We start from the raw sequence: 18,778 nt of genomic DNA on the forward strand, positions 1-18,778 counted from the left end.
CGGACCCCCAAGTCCCCACCCCCTCACTACGCCCTTGCATGATCGGGTACAGCACAGGAAAGAAAGAGAAAAAATAGGAATAACTAGTTTCTAGAACAGAAAAGCTGGAGGGAAAGAAAGGAAAAGGAAGTGAAACGAAGTTTTTTTTTTATAGGTATCCGCCAAGAAGCGCGATAGTCGATGAGTAGCGGACTGTTATAATTTTAAATAATTTTTCAAGCTTTAATCAATTTCATTCCGCCGCTAATTTTTTTTATGTATTTCTGGGTGAGATGAATGTACTTATATATAAATTTTCTTCATAATTTTTTAAAGAAGACACCTTAGGACCCTTCCCTTGTGAGCTACTGGGACTAGAAAATAAAGACCAAAGTTTGGGAAACAATGGATGTATAGTAGTATAGCCCCAATCCCCCATGTGAAACAACGACAGAACGAAGAACGGTCATGAAAGCTCTTTCGTTTGATGATATCGTTGACTATAATTAGTTTGACTATCGCTTGCATAAGTTAATGTGTATGATGGTTTTCCTCACCATCTTCATTAAATTTCGATTGTATTTGCGCGACTGTTACTTACTCTTCGAGTATGCCTTTGAAGACTAGATTGGGACTTGTACCAGTGAGTGTGCCTGTACCACCGATGTTGGCCGAATAACAGATTCCAAGGAAAAGCGCCAATTTAATGTCTTGGCCTCTCTCTTTTCCAGTCGAAACATTTCTACCATGAGAAAAAAAAAGATAGCAAGAGTTCACGCAAGAGATATCAACGTAGTATCATTTATACCTGTTTATTTCATCTGCACGCTTCGGTATGATATTGAAGCTTCAATTACAATTTGCCCCAAAAGGATAAACGATTTCAAAGAATACAGTTTGAGTATAATACTATACTGATGGAAAAATTGTTCTTTTATAATTAAAAATGAAGGTATTTCGAATAAATTCAAACGCAGTAGGTTCCACTTGACAGATGATTCGTTAATTGAATCAGAGCCGTGCCTTGTTGCCCATCATTTGTCGAAAACTAATTGATTCAGTAAATAAATTTGATTAATTTCAATTCGGTTTACAAAGTGGAATTGAATCGTATCAAAATTTTGTTTTTGCATATTTTCCAACAAATAAAGTTGCTTTAAAATGTCGAATTTCAAATCTGCCGCATACCTTCCTCAATATTTTGTGAATACTAACGTATATACTGAGAGCTCAGAAGCCAATCAGTGTCAGTTTTCCGGAAGTGACTTTCGTGATGCAAGTGCCTATTGATTGTTAAACTTTCAGTTGCGAAAATATACAAGTCGCTAGCTTTATATTGCAACAGCAGATAGCTCCACTTATACGCAGCACGGAATAAAAAGATCCTTTAAAAGAGATCCTTTTATCTCATTTTTGATGTTTATTGACTTACACTGATCGGCTTCTGAGCCTTCAATATATGAAATTTATTTGAAATATACAGTGTATTTTATACACCAGCCTTAAACTTTCAACGTGATACATATCTGACGTGCTTCATTCAGCAAAATTTCATTCAGTAGAATTTATTTCGCAAGTGCGATGACATTGAAATGCGCGAAACAACACGTGGCTGTTTTTTGAAATTGCATTTCCTTAACGCCCAAATATTCGGATTAGCTATGTGATCGTAGCCAAATCTATGTGCAAAATATGCTAATTGGCTAGCGTTAAATACGTTTCTCAGCGTTTTAGTTAAAATTGCTTATCATTTCGGGACAATGTTTTCCTTCAGGTTTATGTATTGTTATGATTGATGATTGAAAGATTGATTTATATTTTACTTATATTTATTTGGAATAGCTTCAAACGAGTCAAAAACAAAAAAAGTTTATTTTTCAATCTGTATTGTTACGAAAAATATCGGTAACGTAATTTCTTAATAACCTCTCGGGACAATAATCTGTTGCCAAACCGGAAATGTCAAGATATGCTCGAAGCTTCTAGATTTATCTAGGTCGCCGTACGGTGGCACCACCAACCTGGAAACTGTAAAATAGAATTTTGTGGAATATTCTTTTTCCTCGAAGTTTCGACCGTCCCTGTAAATAGTGAGGCGATCACAAGAAAAGAGGGAGAGTTGGACTTTATGCTCAATAAGAGAACTCTAATCTGGTTATCGTACATCTCTGCTCGTAAATACATGTAAAAATTGTTGTTCTGTAAATAAATTTTATAAATTTTTAACTTCCTGCAAAGTGTTTCCATCCTCTGCTTATTTCAAGAACTTGTGAAAAATTATCCGGAACAATGGTAATAACACATATATATATAACTTATATTTGAGCCGTCTATAGCTTCAAAATCAGATCACTTTCGACAAATTTGTCACAACAAAAACTAATTAATTGCATTATTTATGGAAGAACTTTATTTATATTAGATAGACACAGGTCCTGACAAAAAAAAAGAGCTCTGTATAAATATTACTACTTTGAGAGAGCAAAAATATTTTCTTTTGAATATCTGGTTTTGCAACTAAGCTACGAGATCTATCTATTCCTACGCGCATCTCGACCTACCTGCTTTTGAAACTGTTTCTGTATCTGGTTTTGCAACCAACCGCTACTTTCACTCAGCAAAATGAATAAATAGCATATAGCGATTTTTCTAATGTTGTGTGCGACTTCGCCTACTGATAGATCTTTAGGGAAACTACAAATAAATGTCAAAATCGGAAAAGAAACGAATTTATCTGGATTTGAAATTACACGACTCTTTTTTTGTGTTTTTGTCGCGTCTCTGGAGAATTCGTTACCAACCGAACGCACAAAAAGTATGTCAAGTGAAACACTAGCGTTTCAATATGGTTTTAAATTCTATGAATTTAGAGCTTATATATTTTGCGATTTTAAGGGACGTGTGGGGCGGAAACAAAATGCCAACCTGTTAATTTCTATACCGTCTGCCGAAACATCAGAAATAGTCTTCTCAGTTCCTGTAATAGAGAAAGAAACGATATAACGAGTAAAATCCATATATAACGATGCGATCACGAAAAAATATCAATGTAGAGGGGTTATCCTTATATATCGAGTATCGTTGTAACGAAGTTTCGCTTTTATAAAACCCCGGTTTTACACTTCGTAAACCTTTCATCTTCCTACGTAATTTTTCTGGAGCTCCATAGCATTTCCTATAACAGCAATAGAAATGCTTCCGAGATCATATTTATTTCATACTTCACCCTTCTGTCGTACACGAAACACGTGGTGTGCACCGGCTACTAGGTGCTTCCGTAATTCTCCGATACATCTTGGATCAACAATTCAAAACATCAAGTTTACGTAATAATCAAATAATGCAAGCGATAAAAGAGTGATTATGAAAGAAACAATTTCTTCTAAAAAAAATTCCGACTCCCCCTTTTCTAAATTTCCAAGGGAAGACTCTCTTTGTCAAGTCATTATTTGAATTTAGGGTGGGATTCGAACAAATTTTTTAGTGAGAAATCTTCTATTGGTGGTCTGAATAGCCTTAATAACACCACGTTTAACCGTTTGCGGTCCAGAGGTTTTTTCAACCCTTCGTTGGTACAGTTCGTACTTTATAACTGCTTCCACCGCAATGAGAAAGGCTCCCGGGATGCTTATCGTTTTCGGTTTTTCTCAGGGGTCTTCAACCTTTCAGACGCCACGGGCCAGATTGAAACGTCCCACGAAGAGCGCGGGTCACCATCTAATACCGAGGTATTTATATAATTGCAAGATTCTGGAATCCAGATTTACAAGGGCTTCTCATGTAATTTATAGTCACATCTGAATTGAAAAGGGCCAATGAGATCCTCTTCCAGGGCCGTCTTAAGAGTATTATGGGCCCCCGGGCCAAGTGGTTTTTCGGAGGCCTTACCTGGTAAATCCTAGAAATTTTCAACCGGATCTCATTTTTGTGAGTCCCCCCCCCTTCTCTTGAGGCCCCCCGGGCTGTGCCCGGGTGGCGCCCATGCGTTAAGACGGCATTGCCCCCTTCTATTAAGTTATTATTTTTATTTGCGAAGTTGAAACAGCGCTAAAATAAATTGAAGACTTATTTTTTTAATTATTCATTTTATAAATTATCAATTTTGATTAGTTGTGAACTGATTTTTTCCCCCAATTCCGGAAAAGTTTCTGATTGATGACTGATAAGTTTAATTAATTCTGATTAATTCCAATCTGAAGTCACTTTAAACGGTTCTCTAATTATTTATTTCAGTACTTCTGTGATTATTTACTTTTAAATTTCTCTTTAAATTATTTCTTTCAATAATTATGAAGTTATTTCTTTTATTCACTGTGAAATCATTTCTATTAGAAATTACGAAATTATTTCTCTCATTGATTTATGAGTTAATTTTCTCACTAATTCTCAAATTCATTGTTTCGAAAAACATCTGGATCTTAATCACAATTTTGGAATTATTTCTTTCATCGGTTCTGGAATTATTTATTCCAAAAATATTTTTTGTCGTTAATTTTAGAATTAATCGCGTTTCAATGTTTCAACCATTTCCTGAAAATCGTCGGTGGTCCACGAAAAAAACTCGGAAGGCCACGCGTTGTAGGCCCCTGGTACAGCTTATGGGTTTTGCTAAGAAGCCGAATTCACGGGGCCCCCTCTATTATTGTAAGGGGCCGTCGTAACAACGAAGTATTGTACCAATGCTTCCTGATGCGGTCCTGTGTCGAGTCCACCTTCACATAGGACCGCAAATGGTTAAGAAAAATCTGTTCACGCGAACTCTCTCCAAAGAGGCCTCTGAATACGAAGACTTATTTTACAACAATCCCCCCTAACAAACACTAACTTTTCTCCTATCCCCTCTTTCTCTTGCATTCTCTCTCCTTCACTCTAGGTCACCACAACTTGTCGCATTGTTTGACGGAAGAACTACACCACTGGAAATTCAAAAAGTTCAAATCTTCAAAAAAAAATTAAAAAAAAGAGGTCTCCTCGTCTTCACAGCTCACTTCTCTGTCTTCTTCAACTTGTTAACAATACTAGCAGAAGGTTGTGGCGTATTTTACCTGCAGGCGTGTTACCAGACCAGTCATTAATTTAATGACCAAACCCGATTTTGACAAAACTTTCTCTTACACATGCACTCATATACACGAACTCTCTTGTCTTTCTCTTCACACGTAGTCTCCGTGGCTACAATTTGTAAGCCCGCAGATGGCTTCACTGAGCCAGGCCCGGGAGGTTAAAGTTTCATTCTGGTCTGGTCTGGTTATTTTACAACCATCCTTTACATCCTGCACATCCACCTGTTGCCCACGGACCCCGGGGGTCCGTCAGTGCTTTGTGCGGGGTCCACGGGATCATTTCCATTTACCGCCATTGCGTGAACGACGCTCACATTTAGTGCTGCGAAATTGTAAGTTATTACTTCAGTTTTTTACGATATACCAAGGAATAAAAAACAATACGTTTAGGTTTTTTTGCTCGAAATTCACCTTCGCCACAGAGGTTCCGCGGTGCATTGACGCTCCCTATGGGGGTTCTGCGTCGCGGTGCATTGACGGGGTTCTGCGCCGTCAAAAACGTTGGAAACACTCCCGTACATTAACTGCCGTATAAGATTGATGAACAAAAGTAATATTAATATGAATGCATGGTACATTTTCAGTTATGAATATGAATCTGATGTTTCTTTTGTTGTTGTTTTCATGAATCAATTTTTTACAGAATTTGAGTAAATGATTGATAACTTGATTCCTCGAATATGTTTACATTGGGGAACGCAGGTGTTGGGCGAACGTGATCGAAGTGTTCAAAATGTTCAACGGGATGGATGAAATCGACCTCGAGTTATTAATACACCGTCAATCGACTGTTTCGACAAGGGGACGCCAGTTTAGTTTATTAAGGGACAACTCCAGGTTGTGATGTCGTAGGGAGTTTTTTCTCTAATAGGGTTGTTAATAAATGGAATACCTCAGTGTCGCGAATACTATCACAATTGACACGTTAAAAAGAAATACAATGTTTATGATTGGAGGAATCGAGAAACTATCCATACGCCTACTTAGATTAAGCCAATCATAACCATGGGCAGTGCATGATATTGTATTGATTATAATTTTTTTCTTTCCTTCGTGATATGCGCTTTTGTATTGGGTTGTGGTTTGATTATACATATTTGACATACACATTTTTTATGATCATCTTTTTTCATTCACCTCGTTGGGCAATTTGCCTGTTGTGGCCTTTGTGTTTTCTCGAGTAACGGAAATACGCGGAATTCCCTTTCGGAAAAGAACGAGAAGGTCAAGAATGCCTATAAGGACCTCATAAATTATTGCCACGCTTCATAAGGCCCTTGCGTGAGTTTTATCGTTGCTGGTTTTATCGTTATTCGTCGCGATCAACGAAAGCCGCAAAACATGTCGATTCCCGAAAAATCTCCAGTTCTTGAAAATGCGTCCACTTAATTCTGATTTGGTAAAGCTTTTTAGGAAAGTTAAAGGAATCTACGGTTACATAAAATAATAACGATTATTATCGCAATAAAACCTGATTCCTGCATCTGTATTTCACTGGGATCTCTATTCATTTCCTGAACGATGGCTTCGGCGATGGGAACCATCATTGCCGTTGTGGCCGTGTTGCTTATCCACATCGAAAGGAACGCCGTTATTGCCATGAACCCTGCCATCAACCTGGCAATAAAGATGGAAGTTGAAATAATTCAAGTTGCAAGTTTTGTATCATAAAACGCACTTAATTAAGAGAAATAATTGAAAGAACAATATAAATGATCTGACCATTTGATGTCAGTACCGATCAGAAGAAGGACCTTCAGGGCTATCCTTTCGTGTAAATTACAGTTTTCTACGGCGATGGCAATTATCAGACCTCCAATGAACATCATTAACGGCTCCTAAAAATCACAACCCGAATAAGCTTGTAAATTCAAACGGACCACTTTCCACAAAGGTATTATCAGTCTCAGCATAAAGTTTTTCAAACACAAATTCAAAAGCCAGGAGGGAAAATTGTTCGAAAAGAGCGGTGCCAGAAAAAAATAATTGCTAATAATTCTCGTAGCAAGTACAGTCAAACCCTTTAAGAAGTAAATCAACTCTTACAAGGAAAGGGTCCCAAGGTGTCATCCTCAAAAAATTATGAAAAAATTCAAGTACATTTCATTTCAACCAGAAACATATAAAAACCAAAAAATTAGCAGCGGAGTGCAATTATTAAAGCCGCAAAAAATGAATAAAAATGACAACATTTTTCTGCTCATCGGCTCCTTGGCCTTAGATCTTTAAAAAAAATTCTTTTCACACTCTAGCTCTTCCCTCCTTTTTCTCCTCTTTCTTTGTATGTGCTCTACGTGATCAATGATCACGTCAGCTCATACAAAGAAAGTAGTGGCTATATGATCACCGATCATATAGCCACTTTCTTTGTATCATATAGCCACTAGAAATACTTTATTCCTGTCGCCTTAACGTGATCTAAGGCGACCGTATAAGGGTAGTGGCTATATAGTGACTATAACGTGATCATATGCCGTTTGAATGACGTCACTCAAGACTTTAGGTTTGCGGGACTTTTAAATTCATTCCTGGCCTGTATTGCCATTCAAACTATTAATATTTCAATTTTTGAGTATATTTTTATATTTTTGTGCATATTTTAATGAGTACAATTAGTGGTAATTTTTTCGAAACATTTCGAGGATGACACCTTTGGACCCTCTTCTTGTTAACACAACAGATACCGAAAGCTGGCTGAATGGAAGATAAATTCAATTCTGGTCAGGTGTGGTTTACTTGACGCACTCATCCTGGAGCAGGGCTCCCCTGGTCAGACGTTTCACGGGCCTTTACGCGCTGACGCGCTCGTTCTCGCCCGAATCTCATACGGGACGGTCGCAATCTCACGCGTTCCTAATGACCAGTTAATTGGGCCATAATAGCAGTAATACGTACTCAGTCGTATTTTATTTAATTAATTAACGAACACACGCATCATGGCGACCACTCTACGGAAATTCGCCTTTTGTTACCTGAAACATCGATAACTCTCCATTCAGCCAGTTTTCCGTATCTGTTGTAGTAACAGGGAAGAGTGACGTCTTTCCATATACACTCTTAGTAGTACTAAAATATGACTCCGCGAGCCAAAATGCCTTCGGGAGAGTGTGGCCACTTCATGGAGTTTTGAATGGGTGGCAGGTCACTTAATTAAGTGGTCTGAGACAGCACCGCAGGTCACTCATGTGTTCTGATCTGTAAATGTGTGCGGGCCGCTTGAGTGATCTGTAAATGCACTGCGAGGCACTTTAGTAATCAGGAACGCACACAGCGCCGCAGGTCACTCAAGTGAGTGTGTCGCGGGTCGCTTGAAGGATTTGTAACTGTGCTTCAAGTCACTTTAATGATGTAAAACCGCACCGCGGATCATTTTAGTGATCTGTTAATGCGACGCTCGATTCATTTTTTACGAAATTATGGTCGGTGAAATTTCGCAAAAGCGCAAGATATAGTGACACTTTTTGACTCTAGTATAGTTCTCGTAGTGTTTTTATGCTAAAAACTACTTCGGCAATAGTAATAAAATCAATAACCATTCAAACTTATTACGAGAAGTAGAAATTAAATTTTCGGACTAATAAAATGATTAAATAAATTGCTCTCAATGTTATTCAAATTCCTCTCCGGGTTCGTTAAAGAACTGAGAAAAAGAGTTAAAAAAATATTTTACGTTAATTTTTCAAAGGTTTGGAAACAACATGCTTTTACATTCATTCATTTTAAATTGATGAAAGTAAGCAGCAATGTTTTTGCATAAACATTGTCAATAAACGATAAAAATGACGTAAAATTCCATGGTTTTTCATAAGAATTTCTATAGAGTCTAATTCCCAATTTCCCGAAATTTGGGAGGGAAGAATATTCTTTCGTTACTCTTGCAATGACGACGATGAAAGTTTAAGATTTTGAATGGCACACCTTGATCTATAGGTTGAATAATGCGATTCGCATCATGTGGTTAACATGCTCGATGCACTCCCAGTGGCGTATTTACGGGGGGCTATCGGGCTGTAACCATGGATGGCGAGTTTTGAGAGGTGGAAAATTTGATGAATAAGTGCCTAAGAACGTTAGTACATTCATAGAGGTGTGGCAAAATTTGTCTAAATCTCAATAAATCCGCCTCTGACCAGCAACGTACTAGTTTAATGAGTGACCAAAACAGTGGCCTAGAGGGTTTGAAAGCACGAGAGTGAGTAAAAGAGTGATTTAGAGCGCAAGCAAGCATGTGAATGACCGAAAGAATGACATACAGAGTGAAGAACCAGTTAATTAACCTAGAGAGTGTGAAGGCATGTGAATAACCTAAAGAATGATCTAGAGCAGTGATTCCCATCGTTGGCGTTAACGCCCCATCGAATATTCCCGGGGCTGTAGAAGCTACAGGTATAACATAGGATAGGATTCTATGGGTTAGATTGCGTGGAGGCGGCGATGGGAGAAAAAAATTTTTGAAGAAGGGGACGATGTGACAAAAAAGGTTGGGAAGCACTATCATCTAGAGCAGTGGTACTCAAACCGTGGGTCGAGCGTTTATCACGTGGGGGGGGGGGGGCTGTTGTTCCGAAAAGTGCTTTTAGGACAGCACATTCACTGCCAAAAAATAATCGGGATGTCCCGGTTTTCTAGGACATATGGTCAGCCTATGTAGGGGTCGCCGAAAATATTTTTCGTCGAAAGGGGATCAAAGAGTCTTCAAAGAGTTTGCACACCACTGATCTAGAACATGTGTAAACGTGTAAATCACTGTTTCCCAAAGTAGGCAATTTTTCCCCCCGTAGATATCCCCCTTCCCCCCTGTGTGGGAAGGGGGAGGGATAATAAAAGCTACGGGTACAACATAGGATCGTATGTGTCCGCTTCTGTTAGGGGGGGAGGCGATGAGTGAAAGTAACTTTGGGAAAAGGGGGCGATGGAACAGAGAGTTTTGGAAACTATGACGTAAATGATCAAAAGAGTGACCTATAAAGCAAGGGACCCCGTCAGTAAACAACCGAAATACTGACCCAGAGCGTGTGCAAGCATGTGGGTGACCAAAACAGCGTGCAAACATGTCAATAGCTAAAAGAGTTACTTAGAGAGTGTGCGAGTATGGGAATGATCAAAAGAATGGCTTGGACCACTCCAGTAAGTACACCTGTGTCTTGCAGGAGTGGAAGGAGGCTACAGGGTTTGCGAATTTCAGGAAAGAGTAGTGATTAAAATTAGACTAGAGAGAGATGGGAGAAAAGAGGGCAGCAAAATTCGTGTTGCCGATGATCGGCAAAACCATAAATGCGTCTCTGTGTACTGCAGCTGAACAAGTTAAAATAGGCATTAAATTATCAAAACACTTAAAATTTACAAATTAGCGTTTTGGTATTTTCCTATACTGACAATTCGTATTTGAAATCAATTGTCATTCGAGCACTTTTGTTGAATTCATTCAGCACAGTTAGGCTTATTATGAAATTAGATCGCGGATTTTCCGATCGACTATGACAATTGCTAATTTTAATTTTGTCCAATTGAGTTGCTAAAAGAATCTAATGAGAAAAGCAAATTAGATTCTGACGTACGTTTTAGCATACAAAGGGTACCGTTTTCGAAGGAAGAAGTATTCGTTTTCTTGTCAAAAAGTCCATCGTAAAATCTTTAGGACTGGCTTTCCATGTCTTTTCATGTTGTTCAGCAGACAATGTTGGCATGGGCGGCAGTTCGAACCAGAAGTCAAAATCGAAAAAACGGCACCCATAGTGTGCTGAAATTCCCCTGAGTTTTCAAATTATGTATTTTTGGTCTACGAGATTTGTTGTATAACCACTTGGTTGAGAGAAACGAGGTCTGTGATTGCTTATAGAATTTTTCTAAACTAAATTTTGCTCATACAAAAAATACGATTTTCTTTTCTTCCAAACTTCGAATTATTCAAAACATTCAAAAAAAATTGAGTTGAACGAGAAATTTTAACATTAAGTTAGAAAATTCAAGGGGAAGCTCTAAAAGTTCGAAGTAACCAAGTTCCACTACAATATACATTTGATATATACATATACATATTTCAATATACATTGAAAAAGCGACCCTGTCAGCGGAGCGACGCATTATCGGGGCGACCCGCAAACGAAATTTGACTGCATTGATATCCATATTCTTTTTACAGTAGCTACAATAAAATAACTGAGGTTAAATGGCAAAATGTAATCAATATGCGTACTTTCATGTAATTGATGCACACGTCGGTGGAGTTGAGAATTCCAGCCAAAGGAAAGAGCACGACGGGAAGCAAAGCTGTAACCGCGACTGGCACCGGCTCCAACAACCAGTAGGCCGCCATCAAAACGATAGCATAGGCACAGCGAGATTCCTGAGAAGTAAGAAAATACTTCAGTGGCAACACTGTATATACTGTACAAGATGTCACAAACTGTTTGTTACAGCGGATATCTCTGCAAACGTTCACTTTAGAGACATAGTTTCAATTACAAAAGGTCTGTTTTCGAATAACGTGCGGTTACTCACAATGTCTTAAATTTCCCAAGGGGTCGTATACATAAAAAATAATATTACAAAAATTAACTAAAAACTTTAAAAAGAAATACGATAAATATGTTGGGGTGAATCGAGAAGCTCTATCCATACTTAGAATAAGACAACCAGAAACGTATTTTATGGGCATGTGAATATTTTATCATATATTTATATTGTTGCTAGTTTTTGAAATTGCATTTTTAGTTGGGTTGCTGCCGTTTAGAAATATATGGCATCCATATTTGTTATTGGCATCTTTTTCTCAGCTACCTCGTTGGGAATTTTTCCTGTTGTTGCCTTGTATTTGTATACATAGCGTTTTTGCGCTGAAACTCTCAGTTAGTGAAATGTAAATTCGGCTGTAAGGGGTCATTTACAAAAAAAAATGCATAGTTTTGCGATATTAATAATTTATTTGTAATTGGAAGTGTGTTTCTGAAAAAGTAAACGGTTGCAGAGGTAACTGCTGTGCAAACAACTTTGGACAGCCCGTATAAACATATAAATCCATCTAAAAATTTCTAGAAATATTCACCAGGAACTCCAAGATATTCAACTTACTTTGTGTTCGGATAACGCCAGCGGTAGGAGAGCAAATGGCAATAGAAAACAAAAAACATATTTGATAGCTCTTACGCTCGGAAATTTGACATTTCTAATCTTATGAATGAAATCCATGTTGAAAAACTCTCGAGTTTCAATGTATGAACGAATATGAACTTTTCTTATATTCTGTTACCACGACATCAGACAGGAGGAGAGATGGTAATTATTCGAATGCACGTATTCCGGAAATAAGTTATGTGTGCGCGAACGGGACTCCAAAAAGTGTCAATGTCCCACGAGATTCAAACGCAGCAAAACCGCATTAATCAAAATATGAACATTTCTCTCACAGAACAAAGAAATCAAATGGAAGTATGTATCATAATCCTCACTGCACACACATGCTGGACGTATATGTAAGGGGAAAACGGCTATTCTATAATTATTATTTTATCGGCAAAAAATTCGTTATGACGATAGACGAAAGTAGGATAAAGAAGAAAGGCTCCAAAATGTGGCGATAGTTTTAACCTCTTGGACCTGCAACAACGCGATGACGTATCGTCTGAAAACCAAGAAGAAAAGAAAAATGGAGTTGAATGAAATATCGCATCCTTGATACGTTTATCGTTAGGAAACGAGTAAATCTTCGGCTTGTGATAAATACGTACGAGAATATTCTTCAATTTTTAAAGCCACTTGCAGTTTTTTTGTTTTTTTTTTTTAAATGGGTATCAGTAATCAATTTCTTCATAATCAATATCGATGATCTGCGATGACACGTTCGAAATTCCCCCTAAACAATTTTAACGAGATCAAAAACGCGCTATCACGTTCTCTCATCTCGTGTTATGCGATTGTGTGTTTTGTTTATGTATAAGTGTCTTTCTTCTTTCGGTTTTCATAAACGGTAGTAACATTGAGAGAAAGACATGTTTTGGTTTTTTTCCCCAAGCCTACATCACATGTAGGAAAGCGACAAATACTAGCGATGAATATCTATATTTACAGTCGTAATTTCAAAATCTTAATCCCAAATGAAGAACTAAAATTTACAAACACAACAGGCAAATTGCCCAACGAGGTGGCTGAATTCAGGGGTTTTTTCATGCACTGTTCAAAGAAGTTTATATTAATTGCTTTTCGGACTGGATAAAATTTTTGAATGGGCCCGTGTGCACCCATGAATTTAAATTCGTGTCTGTGGCAACTGTCGGTGCGGTTACTTAACTCTGAAAGAAAATTTTAATTGGTCAAGAACATGGCTGGTCCGATTAATTTTTAATCGCAGTTAAAAACTGTAGTTGAGTTAATCGACTCTATCAATCCGATCAAAATTCGATTAAAATTTTTATTAAATGTTTATAATTTAACTTATTTGACTAAACCGATTAAAAACGGTTTAAATTATGTTCCTATACATAATATTTCAGATAAATGACAATATTTAAAGATATTTGAATCAATATTTTGATCAAATTTTTCTACTTGAGGAAACACAAGTCGATTCAACGAAAACTAGTGATGATTTCTAAAATTACTGATTTAAAAAAAAGAAACAATATCCAAGTTAAGAAATTCCAGGATATGACGAGCATGTTCAGCACATCGTCCTCCATATGCCAGAGACACGAATGTGCAAATTTTCACTTTTGGGTTTATCAGCTGGTTATATCACTTACTTATTTTGCTAAGTTTTGCCAGAAACGCGCAAATGTGTATCCCCCTATTCAAACACATTTTACAAAACATTTTAGAAGGACAACTTTCGTAAGAGTAACGTTCAAAAGTCGTTTTCCAAGCTCTACAAATTTGCACATTCATGATTTTGGTAAAAGGGAACTACATTAAAATAGCTTCAAGTGGGCGGTCTTTTTCTAAATTTGTTTACATCCATTCATTGGATAGATGCGGGAAATTAATATATTTTTATAGCTTCAATTAATACAGTAAAAGTACACCCCTCAGATGCGGTCACCTCTCTCTTACGGCCAAATAATAATTTCCAATTTCCACTTGTGTGATGAAAGTATGCATTTCAAACTCCTGATCAACGGTCACCCCCTCTTTTGTGGACGAATTTTTTTGCCCCGCCGGTGTCCACGAAAGAGAGGTTTTACTGTATTGTATAGTTACCAATACTACGTTTGCTATGAATGAATAGCATTTGAATATATTCGATTAGAGTTCAATTAATCGATTAAAATTTTTTGATTAACCAGTTGAAAATTTTAGTCGATTCCCAGTTCTAGTCAAGAAATAACTTGTGACTGAATCGATGTGTGCGAACAGGGTTCGAATCCATTCAAATATCAAATAAATGAACGCGGAGTTGAATACACGTGGTGAAACAGAAACTTCTCAGAAGCCATGTTTGCAATAGCTCATGCGATTACTTCATTGCTATATTTCCTCTATGATAGCGGTTCCTAACGCATGTGTCTCCTTAGGATTACGTGACGGACCATTCAAGGGTTTTGCACACACAAGCCTCGTTATTTTAAAATCGTTTTTATTGTTGCCCTTGGCACTTTCGGATCCACATCATCGTGTGCGTTTTCCATAAAGGCTTTCATCTATTCAGAATAATTTTCAATAATCAATGTTCAGTTCTCTTTGATACGACTAAGTTCAGAAAGTTCAGAGCAGGGGCGGCTTAAGCAAGGGTGCAAGAGGTGCGGTGTGCCCAGGTGGCAGCCTAGGCATTTCTTTAGACACATAAATTTTTGAAATTTTGAAAAATAAAAATTCTCGCAAGACACCATCGCTCTTGATATTTCACGTCATATCGTGACACTAAAAATTTTGAGAAAACTTGGGAACAGACGGTACCTACACCGTAAAACCAGAAACAAGAATGGACTGTATCACAAAGGGCAAGTGTGCAGGTTGGTGTCCTCACCCAGTAGTTTTTATGGAAGGGTCAAATAAAGGCAAAGAAAGAAATCGGATATTCAGTTGCCCCGGGCTTGGACCACCAGAACCCACTCTCACTTCTCCAGTTTCTGCCCTGAGAACCTTGTAGCAGGTATTTTGGAGTTAACGAGGCTCAACTCCATGATGAAGATTTGAAATAAATTGAGAAACTTCAACACGAAAAGAAAGGAAAGTATGATGGTTCCTCATTCACAGCTGCAATGTGAAAAAAGTTGCGTGACATAAATAATAATGGTGAAATGACTCGGAACCAAAAGAGTTTCTTCAAGAGCGCGACGTATGGTCAAGAGAATCTACGTGGGTAAGCAATGTATCTTTGCACGAATAAAAAAGAAATCAGGTTTTCCCCAGAGTCCCTTAGCCTAAACTCTGTTCAGCCTTACACCAGGGTGGTCTTTATGGGCAGCACATGAGGATTTGCACCCGGGCAGCAGGTGAGGTCGATCCGTGCCTCGTTCGAAGTGAAACAGAACGTTATTTCATCAATTCTTTCTTTCTTTCAATCCGAACACAACTCTGGTCTATCGCCATGGGCAGTTTAATACCGAGTGAGTTTTGTCGGAAGTGGGAGTACCTAGCAATCTGAGTGCATATACTGTGCTGTCCTGTGTCCAGATCATTTTGATCATTTTTGTCGCACCACGGTCATTTTCTGCACACGAGGGCTAATTAGACCGGGACCTACAATTTATTGCCGATTCCGAACGGCAGGCTTGTTTTTCATACTCATCGAGAGGTTGGTGCGCTAACCCCTCGATGGGGGACTCCCTGCGGTAGCAATTTTTGCTGCGGTCAAGTCGCCGTTTTTTGTTGTACCCCTGTGTCAGGAAAGTTTTCTGACAAGGACGAGCTGGGTATCGAACTCGCGACACCTCTAAACATCCTTTGGTACTTTAGGCGAGCATCTTATCGACCGGGCTACCGCGCCCCTCCTGTGTCCAGATATATTTGGAAATTTTAGTGCGAAGATATATTTAGGAAAGAGAGAAAATTCAACTGCTCTTAAGGGGAATCGAACGTCCTTTCAGTTACTGGGGGAAAGCCCTATATACAAAGGCAACGAATCTCTCAATCTTTACTCGGAGCTCGTGTGCACTGAACGGACCGACATGGACCGTACATCTCTCTTTCCTAAATACATCTTCGCATCAGCCATCTGTTAAAGAAAACCTTCCTATGAGAAATATATTGATTGAATATTTATACCATTGTATATATAAGCCTGTTGCTCACTGTGGCAAGACTTTTTAACGGGGATATCGCATCGCTGGGTTCGAACCTGGGTCGTCGCGATGCGAGTCCGTCACTATGACCACTTGACCACCACAGCGGCAATTTCATCGATTGCTCACCAAACTCGATACGTCAGAGCATTTTGAAAAAATCAATCGATAGGACTAATACTATTTCAATGTAATAAAAAAAATAACTAATGTGAATGAACGAAAAAAGTTAATATTTAATATTATTCATTGCAGCACCTCGATACACAAAATATTGGCACCGAACACTCGGTGTTGTCTCCCCCGATTGTCTGTCGAATCGATGAATCCGATCCACCAGATGGAAATCGAGTCATTTTCTTCCAAAAATAAAATTGGTTGATAGATCTAGAACCGAGAAAATGTGGTGCCGAAGCTCTCGTTCATCGTCACCATCACATCCGAGATACCAGCTGACTCCAAGAAGGTGCGGTTGATCGAGTTAACGTTCCTTTGAGCCCAAGATGGAAATTCGTTGACGTTGAACATGAACGAACCCAGAGTATTGATCATGAACAGTTGTACCGCGCAGCGAATTATGTTCATCACGAGACCAGGTTTCGCCTGCAAAATATAACACAGGTAGGAATCGCATGAAGAGATATAATACATATTCTTAATTAAATATTATGTTATTTCCTTCATGTCCACGGGACAGAGAATTTCACTGTCCTTGAATTCGGGACATGTATTTCTCTCAGAGAGGTCAACTTTTATATTTTTATATACTTTGCTAACCATACACACTTCTGGTCTATAGCCACGGACACAATTCGCTACAGTAAATCCACCTCGATATAACGATAATATGCCGACCAAGAAATAAATATCGTTGTATAGGGATTATCGTTATATGGAGACTACAACCTGTTTAGTGCACTCCCAGATTCTACTTTTAACTTTCAAGTTCTTTGACAGCAAAAGGAAACGACTCAACGCCAGAATTCAAATCAAGACATTTAATCAATCACAAGAAAAGTAAACACTGTTACAAAATTTACTTAAGAACGATATTAAAAATTTAGTATAACATTAAATGAAGAACATTTATATATATCACAGAGACTTTTTTCACATATTGCACTAATCTGAATGTGGTCCGGAACTTCGGCACGTGACTAGAGGAAAGTCACCGTTTCCACACGACTCCCAAAGTCCAGTTTTGAAGTTGACGTCTTCTGAGTAGTAGACCCGACAGAGACCGATTCACATTAGCCCCGAAGTGGACGAAGCGCGATGGGGACCGTATCATCACATTTCAAGAGGCACTGTCTAGAATTGGCACACACAACATCGGAACCAAGAAGAAAATCTGGCCGTGCAAGTGACGTAAGTCCGTAAGTGAAACGATCATCGGACGTCAGCCCAGAGAGTGCCAAAGGGCTAGGATTGCAGGAGGTTGGGAATCAGGCTACGATGAGGCAGACGTTGAGAACAGCCACATTCGAACCATCCATTGTACGTGGTTGGCGATACCAACTAGACCGGACCAGAAACTCTAGGTGTAGAGACCTTTCCGTCGTCACCTAGCTAGCGTTAGAAGAGCTTAGTCACCGCTCATATGTGAAGTTACTATTAACAAGAAATTCGAACCTGCTGAGACACAAATGCAAATTTTTAGAAAACATCACAAAATACGTTTTCAAGCCCAAGGCTAGACGAAGTTTCGTTACATTTAATCTGATTAGTGAAAAACTGGCACCACTGTGCTACAACGGAGAAATGAACTCGTAAAACGAGTGAGGTGAAAAAGAATGCGAACGTTTGACAAACACAATCCGTATTTATACTAATCATAAAACAAATATTCTTAGTCCACTTGGACCACGGAAACAATTCGTCACAACAAGAAAACTATTACGTCACAACGTACACTTTGACATAATTTACATATAGTTTCAGAATATTAGTGTAAACAATAAATTATCGTTTGGCAACATGTCAGGTGAACTGGCCAGGTTCACCCAACACGACCAACGACAATCGGGAAAGTTTACCAACGGAGGTCCGCGGCCATCCGCCGGCAAACGAAATGCTTAAGGTCCCACCATAAAACTTATGGTTAAACGTACAAAAGGAACACAACCTCCAATGAGACTAGGTGACATCTCTCGGAGGCACCAACAGATTAAGAGCTTCTAAAAATAATATTGCTGAGAGATTAATTTAGATGGGGCATTAGCGGCCCGACCTGCAGTCTCATCCTCTTCAAGCGACTGGAAGACCCCACCCTCCAGCCGAAAGACTAGGCGGACGAACTAGCCCATACCGGAATGCTAGTGAGGCCTTCGGTGGTTTCCGGTAGCTAAGTGGTCCCTGGGGTCTAAAGGTAAGCATTCTCTCTTGATATTAGGATTATTGAGGAAAAACATGACCCGGAGGCCGTCATGTTACAAGACTTAACACACATTATCATCACGTGTGACCAAATTTATGCTGTTCTTGATATCTTTTCTAAATGGGCGTTGTTAGTATCACCAG

At 38.7% G+C, this 18,778-nt stretch overlaps 1 protein-coding gene across 3 annotated transcripts in view; it reads right to left on the reverse strand.

Annotated features, from left to right (window-relative positions):
- The window catches only part of LOC149075202 (Na(+)/citrate cotransporter-like), a 58,073-nt gene that overhangs the window by 19,304 nt on the left and 19,991 nt on the right, over positions 1 to 18,778 (reverse strand). For 2 of the 3 annotated variants that reach the window (XR_016193969.1, XM_089242481.1), the window contains exons 1-6: positions 12,114 to 12,598; positions 11,239 to 11,388; positions 6,765 to 6,880; positions 6,514 to 6,659; positions 2,905 to 2,956; positions 581 to 721 (exon numbers count right to left, since the gene is read on the reverse strand). Coding sequence is in view for 2 of the 3 variants with exons in the window: in XM_089242481.1 (XP_089098607.1) it covers positions 581 to 721; positions 2,905 to 2,956; positions 6,514 to 6,659; positions 6,765 to 6,880; positions 11,239 to 11,388; positions 12,114 to 12,230 (722 nt within the window). In the remaining variant the exon portion in view is untranslated. Of the gene's footprint in view, positions 1 to 580; positions 722 to 2,904; positions 2,957 to 6,513; positions 6,660 to 6,764; positions 6,881 to 11,238; positions 11,389 to 12,113; positions 12,599 to 18,778 lie in introns of those variants that run through there. The other variant, XM_089242482.1, reaches the window with a different exon arrangement.

The sequence above is a fragment of the Pholcus phalangioides genome, unplaced genomic scaffold (assembly GCF_987345545.1).
Source record: "Pholcus phalangioides strain wild (caught in Gottingen) unplaced genomic scaffold, Ppha-v1.0 ptg000015l_1, whole genome shotgun sequence".
Taxonomy (NCBI): domain Eukaryota; kingdom Metazoa; phylum Arthropoda; class Arachnida; order Araneae; family Pholcidae; genus Pholcus; species Pholcus phalangioides.